Here is a 16178-nt window from a genome sequence, read left to right on the forward strand (position 1 = left end):
TGGTTCCCAGACTTTGGGATTCCACAACCCTATAAAATGTCCAAGGAGATCTGGGGGTGGGAGAGAGACAAGGTTTTCTTCTGCCAAATAAGGATGTTTAAAAAAATCAATCTCCACCTTCATTTTAGTAAAGAAAGGCTGTTTTTACACCAATAAAGCAGAAAATCCATAATCTCTGATTAAACGCTAATACTTTAAGCTGAAAAAATTCAGCCTTATTGAGAAGAACAAACCACCTCACTGTTGCCCTGACTTCTCTCCTTTCTCCATGGGCTGCCACTGTCCTGTGTCCACTCATGGGTCTGGGGACCTTTGTCCTGGGGGAGGCTCCTGCTAAGCTGGGGTCACCCTGAAAGGCAAGAGGACCCCCAAAACCTTTGAGTTAGGCAGATCCATCTTCCCATTCAGCTTTCCCAGAGGAGGCTCGTGCCCAGTTAGATCTTATAACCTCAAGGGCTGAGGAGGGGGAGGGCATGAGCCCCTCCTCCTATACCTTTTCCCCTCTCTACCAGGCTAAGATTTGCTGGGGATCCCCAGTGGGGATAAAGTGAGACTCAGCAGCAAGCTCACACCCAGAAAAGGAAACTAGGGGAACCTAATGGGCAGGCTTTTCTCCACATCTCCATCGCCGAACTGAGCACTGGGAATCCCCACCCCCAGCCCCCGGAAGGGAGGAAAAGTGGGCACTCCAGCCATGCAGTAGGAGGCCCAGCCGCCCCGCTGAGCGGCCGCAGATAGGATCTGAACTCCGAGAAGGACGGCCCTGGTTCTTTGATCCGCAGCCAGCCAGGCTGGGCCCGGACCGGGAGGGGCGGCGCGGCCCTCTTCCGGCCCGGCTTTGCGCCGCTGCCAGGGGTCCCGTGGGCCTCCGAGCAGGAGAGGCGTCCAAGACACCCTCCTTCTCAAATACCCTCTGTCCCTGTGCTCTAGGGAGAGATGGGGAAGTCTACACTGAATCCAACTCAGAAACCAGCTGGGGGGCTGTGGTTCACTGCACCGCGACTCTAAAGGACGTGTGTCTTTCGCAGATACAGTGGTGGAGCCGAGGCCAAGCGTGCTGTGGAGGCCTGCGCGGACACGGCCCCGGGTGCATTGTAGACAATGATGGAAGCTGGCGCATGTTCCCGCTCTCCTCTGACCCTAATGGAGCCCGCAACCTGGATGTTGCGAGAGTCCGCGGGCGTCAGGCTCCGAGTCCATTGGCTCCATGGGAATGCGACTTCCCGTGTTGAGTTGCCTCTTGATGACCCACACCTCGTCGGAATCCCGCGGCCCAAGTGTCCGCCCAAAGCCTCGCATCCCTGGGCCCCAGGTTCCAGGCTTAGAACTGAATTGGGAGGGAGGGAGGGAAGGAGCGGGTGGGTGGCTGAAAGATCCTCACGAGGTTTGGGGGATCCTTCCTCCTTGTTCTCTGGGCTCTGTTCGCGCCTCAGAGATGCCACAGGGCTGAGAGGCACGTCACAGATACGTGGTGCACGAGCCCCGCATGCAACAGGCATTCCATAAATATGCGAGGGGAATATGCTCGTGTTAGGGTTGTATCTGGGCTGCCTGGAAGGAAGTCCCAGACCGGCCTAGTGTTGGAGAACAGGACAGAGAACGGGAATTTGAGGAATCCTAACCCTGAAAGCCGGGGTTCGCGCAGTCTCCAACAGCCTCCAACCTCCAGGAAGCCCCCAGTTTCAAGCCCTGGACGCACTGGCCGGCTCGCCGACGCAATTACACCTTGGCTTGTGTTCCAGCTCCCGCCGCAGGGCCTAGGGGATCCGGTCCCTCGGCACTTGGGGGAGAAACCTGGGTGCAGAGCGGGAATCCCTTATTGTAGGTGAGGAAGCTGGGTGAGGAGTCTCCTTTAGAGTTCCCACATTTCGGAAGAAAGGTCCGGACGCCAGAGTGACGCCGGAGAGAGCGAGCCCTTTAAGATCGTGCGCGCTGCTCGCGTCCCAGCCTCTCCGGGGAGAGGAGGGGCTGGGCGGGGCGACTTTGCCCCCCCGCCCACCCATAGGGCCCGCCCCCCGCGTTCCCGCCCCGCCCCCCCGCACTCGGCCCGCGGCGCCTTTGATGTTGCGACCCGCCAGCTCCAGGAGCCGCTCAGCCTGGCGCCCGCGCCCCGCGCCCGCAGCCCGCCCAGGCGGAGTCAGCCCGCGCTCCGCCCGCCGTGCTTCGGGCTCGGAGGTCCGCACTCCGGGCTCGCCGCCTGCCGGGCCGGTTCCGCGCCCCGAACTCCCGCGCCCCGCACCCCGGCGGGCGGAGCGCACCATGCCGCAGCTGGACTCCGGCGGGGGCGGCGCGGGCGGGGGCGACGACCTGGGCGCGCCAGACGAACTGCTGGCCTTCCAGGACGAGGGCGAGGAGCAGGACGACAAGAGTCGCGACAGCGCCGCGGGCCCCGAGCGCGACCTGGCCGAGCTCAAGTCATCGCTGGTCAATGAGTCCGAGGGCGCGGCGGGCGGCGCGGGGGTCCCGGGGGCCGGCACCGGGGCCCGCGGCGAGGCGGAGGTCGGGGGTGAGGTGAGCGCCGGCCCGTTCCCCGCGCCTCTCCCGCGCCCGCCGTCCCCCGCGCCCGGCCAGTCCCGCCCCGCCCTCCCGGGCCCCCGGGGTACCCATCCCTCAGACCCCTCCTGCCCCGGGCCGCGACCTCCGCGCCCCTCACGGCCCCTCTGGATCTCCCCGCAGGCGCTCGGACGGGAGCACGCTTCGCAGAGACTTTTCCCCGACAAACTTCCAGAGTCTCTGGAGGACGGTGAGTTTCGGCCCATCTCCCCTCCACCCGCTAAGGGTCCGGGTGTGACAGGGGGGCCTCCGAGGACGGGGTTGGGGGGGCCGGGGGGCCATCCCCCACGGCGGATCAAGGAGGCGGCAAAGCCAGGGCGGGGGGTGTGGGGGGCGGGTTTCCCGGGCGCCGACGGGCTCGAGTCACTTCCGGTGCCCTGACCTTTATAGGAGTAAACAGACCCCCGCCATCTCCGCCTCCCCTCCTGCCCAGGTGACTGCCTAATCCCCAGCCTTCAGGAGAGAGCGTTGGCCCAGGTTCCTTGGCCAGAGGGCGGGCTGGGGGTCAAGTAGGGGCCGCCAAGGGGAGGCCTGAACTCGTGGTCCTTCGTCCGAACTGAGGCACCCGGGACCCGTGCCTTCTCCGGTCACACACGTGAGCGGGACCCCTCGGCAGTTCTTTCTCTGGAGAGCAGACTGCCTCCGGCCCGAGCCACCCGGTTGGGCACGTCTGACCCAGCTGTGGTTTTTCCAGGCCTGAAGGCCCCGGAGTGCGCCAGCGGCATGTACAAAGACACCGTCTACTCCGCCTTCAATCTGCTCATGCACTACCCTCCCCCCTCGGGAGCAGGGCAGCACCCCCCGCCGCAGCCCCCGCTGGTAAGTGGCCCCGGCAGCCGGGCAGGCCTTGTGCCTGTTACCTCCTTGACCAGGTATGTGGGACATGGGCAACAAGTGACTTCTGCCTAGAACAAGATAGATGAGAACTGTTCTGGTGCCTTTTCCCATACACACCCAGTGGGATCTGAACCAGAACTTTGCTGAAGGAAGGAGAGAGACCACCCTAGGCACCCCCTTCTCTCCAGCTGTTGGCTTTTGTCTTCCTAACTTGCTCACAAGCAGGTGCAGGCCCTTGTCCTGGTGCTAGGTAATGCCAGGGTAGAGTCTTTTCCCAGAATTTTTGAGCTGACACCATCCCCTCCCTTCCCGAGGATGGTGTTGGTAGGGTGATCTTAGCTGTGGGGTTTGCAGTTTGCCTACTCCCCCAGCCTAAGCCCCAAGCCTGGGTGTTTGGAGAAATGGGCAGAAAGGCTAGTGTGTTTCAGAGCTCCTCCTTGTGCAGGAGAAACAGGCTGTACTCACTCTCCCCTTATTGTCATGAATACCCCCTTGCCAGAGAAAGACCCTGAACGCTAGGTGTAGAAAGCAGGCTTTTATGAGACTGGTTTGCTCTCATAAGCTCTGGGAAGGGTTAGCAGAGGTATTTCAAATCAGTGGTGTGGGTAAGGGGCCCGTTTAATGATTTTGCTAATTGAATATGTTTCAGCGCTTCAAAAAGATTCTGTGATTGTTACAAACCATGCTTTTCTGCCTCATTGGTACAGATGATCTAAAGGGTGAAGAGCCTATTCTGAGTGCATTGGAGCAGTACAACTGCACTTAAAAAAAGTTGAGATTAGTGGTTCAGACTGTCCTCAGCTGGCCTAAGTTGAGGGTGAGATTAGAGCGCCTGGAGTACACCAAGTGTTTGGGGAACTCTGGTGGCTGCAAATGGAGGCCCAGTGCAGGAGGCTCCCATGGCTAGTTGGGGGGTCACTCCGAGGGAAGAGGATGACTGCCAGGCTGTTTTAGATCGGGAGGGAGGAGGGTTGCTTCTGAAAGCTGTTTTCATGCTGAAGCTGCTGGGAGATGAGAAGACAGATTGAGGCTTCTCTCTAGAAACCCCAGAATGGAAAACTTGGTTAACCGTTGACTGTAGAAATGAGCTCCTTGCCCCTTGGACTCCACGTTTTCTCATAGGCAGAAGCAGCATGTTGGTTGAGCGGTCCTTCTGCTCCAGGGTGGCTCTGTCTCTGAGGTGCTCACTTCTTTCAAGTCTATGGGGCAAGGGGTTGCCCTCTGACCTTGGCACCTGATGCAGAGCCTCTCCCCAGAGACCTCCACCCTACTCAAGCGGATGCTCAGCATAGATGCTTCCTGGGTTTCTTAGAACGTCTAAACCCTTAGATTTTGGGCTAACTTGATCTAACACAGTGCTGCCAAATTGCTGGCAGGTAAGTTGCTTGCACAGGGTGCTGGGGTCACCGTGACAGCCTTGAGTAGACGAAAGGCCTAGGCCCTAGAACAGTCCTAGGAGGGGCAGCTCCCCTCCAGGCTCTTGTGATTCCACAGCGGTCCAGGGAAGAGGCAGGATTCCTGCGTTCCTTTCATGGCCTGGGCCAGTGGGAGAGTGCCCAGAGTGGGAGGGCCTCGTTCTCTTTAAGGGTGTGGTAACGGGACCATTTGGTGTCCTTAAGCTCGCATTGGTCATAGTGTAGGTGGACGGATGGCCAACTCCAACAGTGAGGATTGGGGTGGGGGGTAAGCAGACACATCACTATTACCCTGGCCTGTGTCATTTGTTTTTTCAACTTGGGCATCTTTCTTAAGCTATAGCAGAGGCTTTTCCGTATATTACAGTCTCCTATAGAGGTAAATTCCCTTGCCCTACTCCCCACCCAGCTGCAGCCTCCCACTGCCTGGCTTCTGGGAAACACTGGAGGAGGAGTACAAGCTCTGGAACTGACGTTCCATGTGCTGAAACCAGCTGTTCCGTGGGGCTGGGGACAAGGATAGAGTCAAGGGCCTAAGTTGGGGTGACACCGGGTGGTGAAGATGTCCATGAATATGGGGGAGCCTCTTTTAAGCAAACCTGATAGTTAAAAGTGAATAGCAATTCGGGGTAGTTGCTTGTATTAACCTGAAAAGTTGTGTGGACGTTTAAAATACTGTTGGTTTTAAAACGCAAATTTGATTGACTCCATGTTTTGGGAGCACATGTAACAGAAAAGATACTCTTATAATGGGTCTGGAGTCCATTGTAGGGCCTTGAGGAAAAACTGCCTTTGGAGGTTTCTTCCCAAGCTCTGCTTTCCTAAACCCCTCTTTAGGGTGACGGATGTCATGCTGTCCAGCCCCTGCCCGTGGGGAACTAGGCCCCTGGCCCCCTTTGCCCTCTCTGAGAGAATCCAGGCAGTCGACAGTTGTGCTGAAAAGTTCTTAAGGCCAGTCGCTTAACCTCCCCACAGAGTGGGGAAAGCCCATGCCAGGGTCCTCCTCTACCCACTTGTGGGTGGCATGCCCACGTGGTTACCATGTTGGATGTCTCTAAGTGGGCAGACTCAAACCTTGCCAGGGCGGCAGACCAAATGACCACCTCACAGCCAGCTGCCAGTGGGTAGAGGAAGATTTTTTTTCCTAAAAGGGTGCTTCTTTTCTGGTACGTGGCTTCTAGTGAACTCAGTTTTAGGAAGGGAGAATTAGGTCAAAATTTATTTCATGGCTGATGTTTGTGAGGCATCTAATGTGGGCTTGCAGACTGTTCCTGGCCTCAACCAGTAGTCGCTCCTTGTTTCTGTTTTGTTTGTTCTGTTTTGCTCTGAGATTGGGGGTGGGAGTAGAAGGGCCAGTAAGCTTGTCCTGGGCCTGACTTTGAGGAAATTCTGGGATGAATAAGGCATCGCTCCCTAGGAAACTCAGACTCTTGGATGGGTGAGACTGCCGGACTGGCGCAGATCTTCTCAGAAAAAAGATGAAGGCCGGTTGCTCTTGAGGTCCTTTCTGTGGTCTCCACTTGGAGTCTATGGCCTGGAAGGCTGCTGAGCCTTTTGCCGTTTAGATGAAATGTCCAGAATAAGCAAATCTGTAGAGATGGGGCACAGATGAATGGTTGCCAGGGGCTGAGCGAAGACGGGAATGGGGGGGGTGATTGCTAATGGGTAAGGGGTTCCTTTTTGGGGTGATGAATGTGTTCTGGAATTAGACGGTGGTGATGCGTACACAATCTTGTGAATACACTAAAACCGCTGAACTATATACTTTTAACAATAAATTTTATGATATGCAAATTACATCTCAGTTGAAAAGAAGGAAAAGGCTGAGCCTTTTGGCTCTTACAGAGACTTGGGCCGTTCCTCAGGCCTGACCTCTGCAGCTGTCCCGGTGTGTGTGCATGCCCCCCAAGCCATGGGCTTGGGCATCAGTTCCAATGTGGGGGAACCCAGGAGGCAGTGGATCCATGGTTGGGTTCCAGGCCATTGAGCTCACATTCCCAGGCTCCAGGGTCTGAGGTCAGCTGAGGGCTGTGCTAACAAGCCCTGTGGGGAGCAGGAGGTGCAGGTATGAGCAAGACTTGAGCAGAGGAAGGAAATGCTGCTGACACAAGCCACCATGTCCAGGGAAACTCTGCAGAGATGCACCCACCCAGCCCTCCATAACCTCAGAGAGAGGGAGCAGCCTGGTGTTGCTGGGGACAGTTAGTAGGGTTGATCATCAGCCCTGGTTGGAGTGAACCTTGTTAGAAGGGGTCTGGCATCAGGCCAGGCACCTGAGAGATCACAACCAGCCTCTGCCACTGGGAGTGCCTGGCTGAGTGGAGGAGACAGATGACCAGACTGCCCTGGTTGGCGGGGTGCTGTCACAGAAGGCCCTGCTGGGGCATCCTGGGTGGAACTGGCCCCCACATGGGCTGTGGGCTGTGGAGGAGGGTCCGCCAAGCAACTTCCTAAAGGTGCAGATTTGGCCAGCACATGAGCACAAAGAGTACCGGGCTCTCCTCCAAAAATGCCAGATCTCCCGCTTCTCCACTTTAGTCTCCGTCTAAAGCCCAGCCTCGGCCGTCACTCACCCAGAAGCTCCCTCTGCCTTGACCTTGGCATCCCACCCCCAAACCCCTGCTCTAACCCCCAACCCAGGCTCCACACAGCAGCCCAGCAAGAGAAGATCCCTTCTTCCTGGGTGGCCAGCCCTGCGGACAGCACCTCCTTGTCTGCACCATATTCTTCCTCTCTCCCTAAATAGCAGCTACTGCACTGTCTCCCTCTGCTTCACACCCATCCTGTTCTTTCCACCTCAGGACCTTTGCACTTGTTCTCTCAGGAATTCTCTTCCTTAGCTCTCACATAGCTGCCACCTTCTCATTTGTCATTCAGGGCCGAAATCAAATATGACTTACCCAGAAACACGTCCTGTGAACAACCAAGTGGGGCCCTCTGTCATTCCCCCAGGCCTTTGCTGCATCACCCACCTTGGTTCTCCAGGCCATAGTGGGAGGCCTTGCTTTATGATACACTCATTCATTGTACTGAGGCCAAAGGCAGCCCATTTGTCCAAAGTGTCTCTCTACCTTAGTTTCCTCATTCACACAGTGGGAGTGGTGAGCCCTCCTCCCAGAGTTGGAGTGTAGAGTGGAGGCAGCAGTGCCTGCATGTCCTGGGCTTGGGAGGTGAGGGTTTGGCCATTATTGATCCCTTTTCCCTTGCTCTCATGGCTCATCTGGGGCTAGTGGTGGCTTAGTGGTTAGACTCTTATCTGGAGGGTTGTATCTCTACTTCGGGCCCCAGGGGCCTGGGGGTCAGAGCCCTGGGGGCCAGCTTGGGACAGGGACACAGGTATATAGGCCTCTTTCTTTCTTTCTTTCTTTCTTTCTTTCTTTCTTTCTTCCTTTCTTTCTTTCTTTCCTTCTTTCTTTCTTTAAGGTTTATTTATTCTAAGAGAAAGAGTAAGCAAGCGAGTGGAGGGAGGAGCAAAGGGAGAAGGAGAGAATCTCAAGAAGACTCCCTGCTGAGCAGGGAGCCCCACATGGGTCTGGATCCCAAGACCCTGAGATCGTGACCTGAGCTGAAATCCGGACTCAGACAGTCAACCAGCCGAGTCACCCAGGCACCCTGTGTATGGGCCCCTTTTTTGCTCCCATACCTCACCTAGGAATTCTTGGGAGGGGGAAATACTGTTCTTGGAGCCAGGATGGGAGCCCTCACTGCTTAGTCCATCCTGAGATCCTCTCCTACCATGCCCAAAGACTCATCTGAAAGGAGCCCCCCTTCCCCAGCCATCTAGAAGCCCTTTGTGTAAGACGTTACCCAGACCATTCTCAGACCTTGGCTCACACGGTCACCCGTGCCTGTACCCTGTCATGTCTTGCCCCAGTTCTTCCCCTGGTGTGGGGGTACATATTTGCACCCCCAGATGGTGCCCACCGACAGCATCTTTGTTATCCCTCAGGCAGCTTCTAGTTTGCTCACAGCTTGCCTTCCTTGCCAGTGGGAATGATGCTATGTACAAATCACTCCTTAATTTCCTTTTTGATTATTTTCTTGGAGCAATACGCTGAAGGAAAATTACCAGGTCAAAAGGCAGGAAAAATCGGGGGTATCTGGTTCAGTGGGTAGAGCATGAGACTCTTGATCTTGGGGTCGTGCATGTGAGCCCCACACCGGGGGTAGGGATTACATAAAAGAATAAAATCTTAAAAATAAAATGGTAGCAAGAGTTAGAGCATTTTGCTCCCCTCTGATGCCAGTTTGCTGTGGGTTCCTTGCAGTGTCTAATCACTCAAAGTCCCAACATGGAGTTTCTTCTTTTCTGTTGTTCATTTAATAGGTTCATGGTGGGAAATGGGACTTAAAAGTTACTTTGACTTGCATTCCTTCCTGACTTGGAAGGCTGTGTGGTATTGGCTGTGGTATTTGGAAAATCTGCAGCCCCCAGGGTGCGACTTTACTTTCAGGGTGCCATCTTGCTGCCTTTCAGAGTCAGGAGAGCACCACAAAGGAGGCTCCGCCTGCAGACCCCTGCCGCCACCATCCCCAGGGGCTGCAGTTACTGACCCCTGCCCACTCCTTTAGCTCGGTGGGCTGGCGGGGCCGACAGAGCCCTGGGTTGGTCACCAAGGCCCAGTAGTCTTCACCCAGTTGTCCTAGGGTTTTACTAAGCCAACTTCCATAGTTCTGCCTCCCTCCCCAGGTGCTCTGAGATGCAGGTGTGAGTGGGGCAGAAGAGGGACGGGCTTGATGGCAGCCTCCCTGAGGCTGCTCGCGACCCATGGCCTCCTGGGTCTCCTGAGTCTCCTAAGACCATAGCCCACCCCTTGCCCCTGCAGCAAAGGAGTTTCAGCTGAGCCGTGAGAATGGACTCAGGGGGCCCTGCTTGCAAGTCAAATGACTGCTGAGGTCAGGCTGGATGAGGGTGGGTCCAGCTGCAGGGAGGGGCAGGGGTGCTGCCGCCTCCCTAGGTCCTGAAGCCATACAGTGACACTCCCTCACGCCTTGTGACTGGCTGCTTCCTGCCGCTGTGTACAAACAAGACTCTGGTGGAGGAAACAGGTGTTTTATCAGGTCACAGGGCCCCCCTTCCCCAACAGTATAGTGCACAGATCTTTGGGTAACCACCTTCCTTCTCCCAGTGGGGACAGGAGGCCAGGTTAGGGAAGGGACCTATCCCAGGCCCCTTAGAGGCACAGAAAGGGAAGGCATTGTCTGGAAGACTTTTCCTCAAATATCATATCTGCCACTCCTTGTCTGAGAGGCCCTGCGTGAGTTCCTTAACTGCTGGAAGCCTGAGTTTCCTCATCTAGAAATGAGGAGAAGGAGGGTTCTGACCTCCTTGGGTTCCTGGGGCATGGATGGAGGCAGTGTGTGTGGTGTCCCTGGTTCGCAGCCAATGCTACGAGTGTAAGCACTGGGCGGGGGGGAGGACGGGCTACTAACACGGGGTGGAGAGCTCTCCTGCAAAGGGTGCGGTGCTAGGTGGCGGGGGGTGCTTCTGAAGCTGAGCTAGGACGCAGCCCCCTCACCTGCTGTCCCTTAGCTCAACAGCTGGCTCCCCTGTGGCGGCATGGGGCATAGTGGCGCCAGGGCCTCGGCTCGCCCGTGACAGAGTGGCTGCTGTATCTAGAATCCTGGTTCCAGGCCCTTTCTGGCCGTTCTGAGCCCCTGCATGCTTGGCCTTGGCTCAGCACAGAGGGGCGATAGTCTTTGCCCCACCGAGCTCAGTCCTCTTGAGGCAAAGACTCTCCTGGGGGCTCCCCATTAACTTCAAGGTTCTGTCCAAGTTGGATGAAAGGCAACAAGGAAGGAGAGGCTGGTTGGCGGGCAGCCAGAAGAGCTTCCTGAGAGGACAAGCTGGAACCCTGCGCACGTGGAGTGGGAGAACGCTCTGGGGGCGGGGCAGTTTGAGCAGAGAAGAACAGAAATGAGTATGTTCTTGGTCATTGGAAGGGCACTGCAAAGCCTGGGGTCCATGAGGAGCATGAGTGAGGCTGGAGAAGAGCCAGCAGGGAGGGCCCAGCATGTGACCTTGATATGCTGGCAGCATGGTCCCACAGCCCGGGAGTGGCTGGTGGGCACACGCAATGTGTTGGCAGCAAGAAGGGCCAGGCGGTGACTTTTGGCCAATGGTATGAGTTGGACATGGACGGGGAGGCAGACAGGGCCAGCTGCTGGGGCAGAGTGGATGCTGGGAGGCCCCGAGCTGGTAAGAGGAGTACGAAAGGCCAAGGGAGGGGGTAGGCTTTGGGCAAGGGAGATCCAGCGTGCTGACACACACAAGGCAACAGAGCCTCAGAGGTGGACGTTTGCATTTTCATTTGACTCCCAGTCTCTCTCTTTAGAGTCATTAGCCCAGGGTCTTGGCCTCCTGTTGACTGAGAGGAACTGAACCCCAGAGGTCAGGTCCCTTGGTCCGCTGGTGATTTGGCCAGGGCATAGAGAGCTCCTCTTCTCAGCTCTGCCTTTAGCAGGACTCTGGTCTGGGCAGGGTCTCTGAGAACCCCGAACATTGACAGCTTCTTCCTTCAGGCAGTGGGGTCCCAACACTGACAGATCCAGCATGCTTGGGTTTTGCTCCTGGGCACCACTGCCTCCCTTGAAAAGATGTGGCCTTAGCATGCATAGTCTCTCAGGTGGGTCCTGGATGGGTCTGTCCTGGTCATAGGGTTTGGCCTGTTCTGGTCCTGCTGGAACCTTGGGCTCCCCTTGGCGCAGTCCCCTCATGCATGGAGGGTCAGTCCCTGCTGGATGGGGGCCATGGCCTGGGCTAGGGCCAAGATGGGTGTGAGTCTGGCTCTTTCCTGTGGCGGGGCTGCCAGTGGAGCTTGTTCCCTGGAGACTGACTGCCTGGGCTTTGCCAGAGACATGGTCTTAGAGCCCAGAGGAAGATTGGTGACAGAGCTTTTGTGCCATAGCCCACTCCACAGCCAGGACTCCCTGGAGGTCAGAGGAAGCAGACTTTCTGCCAAATAAGCTTCCTCTACCCCTCCCATTAAGACAGCCAATTATTTCTCTCTCCAGAGACAGGAAAGTTGTTGGGGCCTCACACTGTCTGCTTCTCAATGACGAATGCATGGCTAAGGCACGAGTAGGCAGGACATGGCCCACCCCAAGAAGAGTGGGCTTTGGGGATTGGCAGTTAGGGCTGCCCCTCCCCACCATGTGTGGGCTGCCTACCCAGGTTTGGCACATCTCCCCCTCCCAGAAAGCCCAGTTTGCCCCTGAGGGCAGGAAGCCAGAGAACAGGGCCACCTTCCCTCTTGGCTGTGTGATCTCAAGCAAATCTGTTAACCTTTCTAGGTCTCCGTTTCCTTCTCTAAATTGGGAATGGGCTCCCTGGCCAGGAAGGATTTCTGAGGTTCAAAGAAGTGTGGGCTGGAGACACCTGCCACTCAGGTGGGCCTCAGGGGGTGCTTGCTGGCCTTGCCAGGACTGCTCCAGGCCAGCTTCCCCATCAGACAAGGAAGATAGGAGGAGGAGAGGGACAGGTAATGGGAGTCCAGGCTGAGGGCATTCTGACTAACTCTGACCTGGCTCAGGGTAGAGACCCAGCCTCCTGGTCTGCTGGGCCGCCATCTGAAACGCATTACCAATGCTTTGTAAACTCCACATCATTTGGCCACATGAAAGCCTAGGATCTAAAAATAGCCACTCCCAGAGGATGCCCCGAATTGGTGGGGCTCAGCTGACCTCTGCACGCACACCCACCAGCAGGCCACCTCCCTTGACAGGGAGCCCTGACTGGCAGGGCCACACCCACCCACCCTCCCAGTGTGGGCAGCCCCTGCCTGGGGCCACTTTATCTGGGCACAGATCTCATCCAGCTGGTCAAAGCTTCAGGCCCCAAGGCTTTACCCAGGGCAGAATGTCTGGAGGAAGCAGGAGGGAGGCAGCTGGGACTGTGTTGGTGGCTCCAGGACCCCATTCCCAGCTCCGTACATGCCTGGAATGTCTGTGGGACACTCATTGTACCATCTTACAGATGAGAACACGGGGGCCCTGTGTGGGGGGGAGTATTGGCCACTGTCAGGTGGTGGACAGGAGAGCCACTGGCTAATGTGCTGGCGTGAGAAGGGTGGGAGCCGGCCCAGGCCCCATAGTGTCGGCGGAGGGCCGGGCCCAGCAGGAAGGCAGGGCAGCTGTGGATCTCCAGGCTGCTGGAGTTGACTCTTTGCCCTGCTTTCTGTGGGTTCCCTCTCCCTATGGTCTCTGTGACCAACTGTAAACCACTCTTTTCCCTAAAAATAAACATGCTTATGGGATTGGGGGAAGCTTTGTAGCTATCAAAGGAAATAATAGGGTGTTTAAGAAAATTACATTGCGTTTTAAATAACCAGCATGAAAGTCATTAAGTTTGAAGTTTCATTCAAATCAGATGGCTCTGTGGCTGGCCCAGTGGCCAGGCAGGCAGAGGGTGGGTGGGCCCTCAGGGACGCTGAGAGACAGCCTGTAGAGAGCTTTGTGGCAGCAGCAGTGAGGTCTCTGCTGGGTGCAGCCAGGGTCCTGGCAGGGCGGCTGCTTGGGGTGTGCCAGGCTGCAGCAGCCACCCCACAGCTTGCTGGCCAGCTTGAAGCATTGTGCAGGCGGGAGCCGCCCAGCTGTGGTGGGCAGCCCCATGGGTGGGGCTCGGGGATGACCATAGTCTGCGGGGTGTAGGGACACATGAAGCTGTGGTTGCCAAGGCCAGGAGGGTTGATGGCTCTGTGGTGGTGGGGTTCCAGGGATAGTGGTTTGGGTCAGAAAGGGCTGGAGAGGACCTACGGGGCCAAGGCCACATCTGTCCTCTCCCCCACTGGCCTCTCAGTCCCCGCACAGGGCATGGCGTAGTGCAGGTGTTCAGCAAACTGTGGTTGACGGCACGGTAAACGGCAGCTTTAGCAGTCCCTGTGTCAAGAGCTCCCCAAGTGCTAGCCAGTGCCCAGGACTTTGGGTCCCAGTATGGAGACCCTTACAGGAAGCTGAGAAAGTGGTGACTGTTACTGCTCTCTCATTTTCCAGATGGGGAAGCTGAGGCTTCACCTGAGAAAGGTGAAGGATGTGCTGGGACCTGGAGGAATCGGGGCTTAGATTTGGGTCTCTTTTACCCCCAGGTAAAATCCTCAGTGCTCTGCCACTTTGTTCTCAAATGTGTGGAGATGGGGGCACTGCAGGCCTCAGCACTGAGTGGAACCCCCCTCGCTGGGCTCGGGAGCTGCGTCTAGCTGGGTTCTCTGGCTCCAAGGACACACTTGGCCCTCAGTGCCCCTCACAGGCATGACCTCATGGCCCTGGGCCTGGGTCAGGGCAGGGTACTTTCCTCCTTGGACATCTGACAAGTCAGGGTTGTTAGGGCCACAGGGGTTGTGTTTCGTGGTTGGAAGCAGGAGCCCAGGGTTTCCAGAATAAATGTTGCCCTGGTAAGTGTTTCCAAATAACATTTAAGATCAGTCAGGTCTGATGCCTGACGAAAGCATGCAGGATGAAATTCACTGTCTTTTCGTGGACACTTTGCTTTATGGCTCTGGTCCTTGCTTAGCTTGGCGCTCAGGGTCGGGCCATTCTGGAGTAGGTGCCTTCCTCCAAGTGATGTGGGGTTGGACCAGAGGTTGTCCTAGGCCCTGAGTCACTGGGAGTAGCCTGACTGAGGAAGCTGAGGTGTCCGTGCACATGGGTGTGTCCTGTCACTTGTCACTGGGTTGCCTCCCGCCTGTCCCACCATAGACACATCCTGCTGGGGCATTTCGAGAGCAATTTTTTCTGGCTTCTTCTGCCTCCATTCCCCTGGCTCTGGTCACTGAAGTCCAGTCAAGAGCTCAGCAGTCTGGCCTGATAGCAATCAGGCAGAAGTCCAAAGGAAATCAAGGGCCAGTGGACCCAGCCTGGCACAAAGTCCAGCTTTCCTGAAAAGCCTGGGTTAGGGACATGCTTGCTTTTGTCTTTTTTCTTTCTTTTATTTTGTTCTTTGTTAATTTAATTCCAACATCAACCCCATGAGATAGGACCATTATGCAGATGGGGAGCCCAAGGCTTGGGGAGACCTGCACCTTCTAAGTGCTGGGGGAGTGATTTGAGCCCAGGCTTCTATGTTTCCTGCCCTACGACCATGCTTCCTTGCCTCTTAGACAACATACCTATCCACTCCTTCTTGGGAAGAAAAAAAAAGGGTTTTATAGCCCTAGCTAGGTCCCCTTGGCTACCGCTACCCCCTCCCTCTGTACTCCTCATCCTCCCAAGGAATTTGGTATTTCCCCTTCTCCCGTGTATTTTTACACTATTACACCAGGTGACTATCTGTAAGAGCTGTCTTGTGCGGTTTTGGAACCCCCTGACTCAACCTCGTGAGGGGCTCTCTCTCTGAAGAGAGAGCCCCTGTGGCAGCTGAAGCAGTCCTGCGCTCCTCGGTCTGCGGACAGTGAGCCTGAAGGGCTTGGTGAGAGTCGTGAAGCTTGCATCAGCTCCTTTCTGCCCCGTCCCTTGTTTCCTTTGGCATAAACTGCTGGGCTCAGTCCAGGCAGAGCCCGAAGGGTGGCAGAAGCTAATGGCAGGAGCTACAAGGGTGAGACCCAAGGGAGCTTTCTGGCCATGGCCCCAGGGCAGGACTGTCCTCCTGGGGCTGGTAGAGACAGCAGACCAGAGACCCCCGTCATGTCTTTGCTCCTCAGAGCAAAGCTGGCTCCTATTAATCAGGACAGGAACGCAGTGCTGAGATCTCCAACTCTCCTCCCCTACCCACCCTGGAGGTTCCGTCCACCCCCCGCCTTTTGAGGTGCTGCCTGGGCTCTCTGGGCTCTCCGTCCTAGGCCGCACACTTGCCCTTCTAGACAGGCCCCTGTGAGAGCCACTGCCGTGGCCAGCGGCTGTCCGTAGCCCTCCTCTTGTGTGGAGGGGTGAGCAGAGGCCAGACCCTGGGGGAGGAATGACCTCTCATGTTTCCTTTAGTTGTCGATGGCTGGGAAACTGAGTCCACTCCGACCAGGACAGGGCGAAGGCACCCTTCACGCAGGCTAGTTGAAGGTTAGAGGCACCCTGCTCGTCAGCGAGTGACCTAAGAAAGGTTCTCGGCAGGGTGTTAACCAGTAGCGTCAGGGATCCTGGGTCCCTGGTGGGCTGGAGGTCTGAGTGGGGAGACTCAGAGTGAGGGAAAGGGAATCTGGGAGCCCCGGGTTTCACATGTGTGGTCTCCATGCTGGCCCTGCTCCCAGCCAGTCTGTGAGGTCTGCCCCGGAGTGACGACGATCTCTGGCCAGGAACCCCATGGGGCTGGATTCCAATCCACATGTGTCTCTACGTGCCATGAGACTTTGGGCAAGTTGTTGAGCCTCTCTGGGCTTCGCGTTCCCTGTCTGCAAAGTCTGCCCATGCCGTAAAGTGCTGAGGGACGGACCAGTCAGATGCTGGTTG

General features: G+C 56.7%; 1 protein-coding gene across 7 annotated transcripts in view; it reads left to right on the forward strand.

Annotated features, from left to right (window-relative positions):
• Positions 1-2059: 2059 nt before the first annotated feature.
• TCF7 (transcription factor 7) overlaps positions 2060-16178 on the forward strand; it is a 33045-nt gene continuing 18926 nt past the window's right edge. For 3 of the 7 annotated variants that reach the window (XM_047729517.1, XM_047729518.1, XM_047729520.1), the window contains exons 1-3: positions 2060-2511; positions 2677-2743; positions 3248-3372. In XM_047729517.1, the coding sequence (XP_047585473.1) occupies positions 2062-2511; positions 2677-2743; positions 3248-3372 (642 nt within the window). In that variant the 5' untranslated portion in view covers positions 2060-2061. The remainder of the gene's footprint in view (positions 2512-2676; positions 2744-3247; positions 3373-16178) is intronic. The other 4 variants (XM_047729519.1, XM_047729521.1, XM_047729523.1 and 1 more) reach the window with 2 other exon arrangements.

This window comes from Lutra lutra, chromosome 5, assembly GCF_902655055.1.
Source record: "Lutra lutra chromosome 5, mLutLut1.2, whole genome shotgun sequence".
NCBI lineage: Eukaryota > Metazoa > Chordata > Mammalia > Carnivora > Mustelidae > Lutra > Lutra lutra.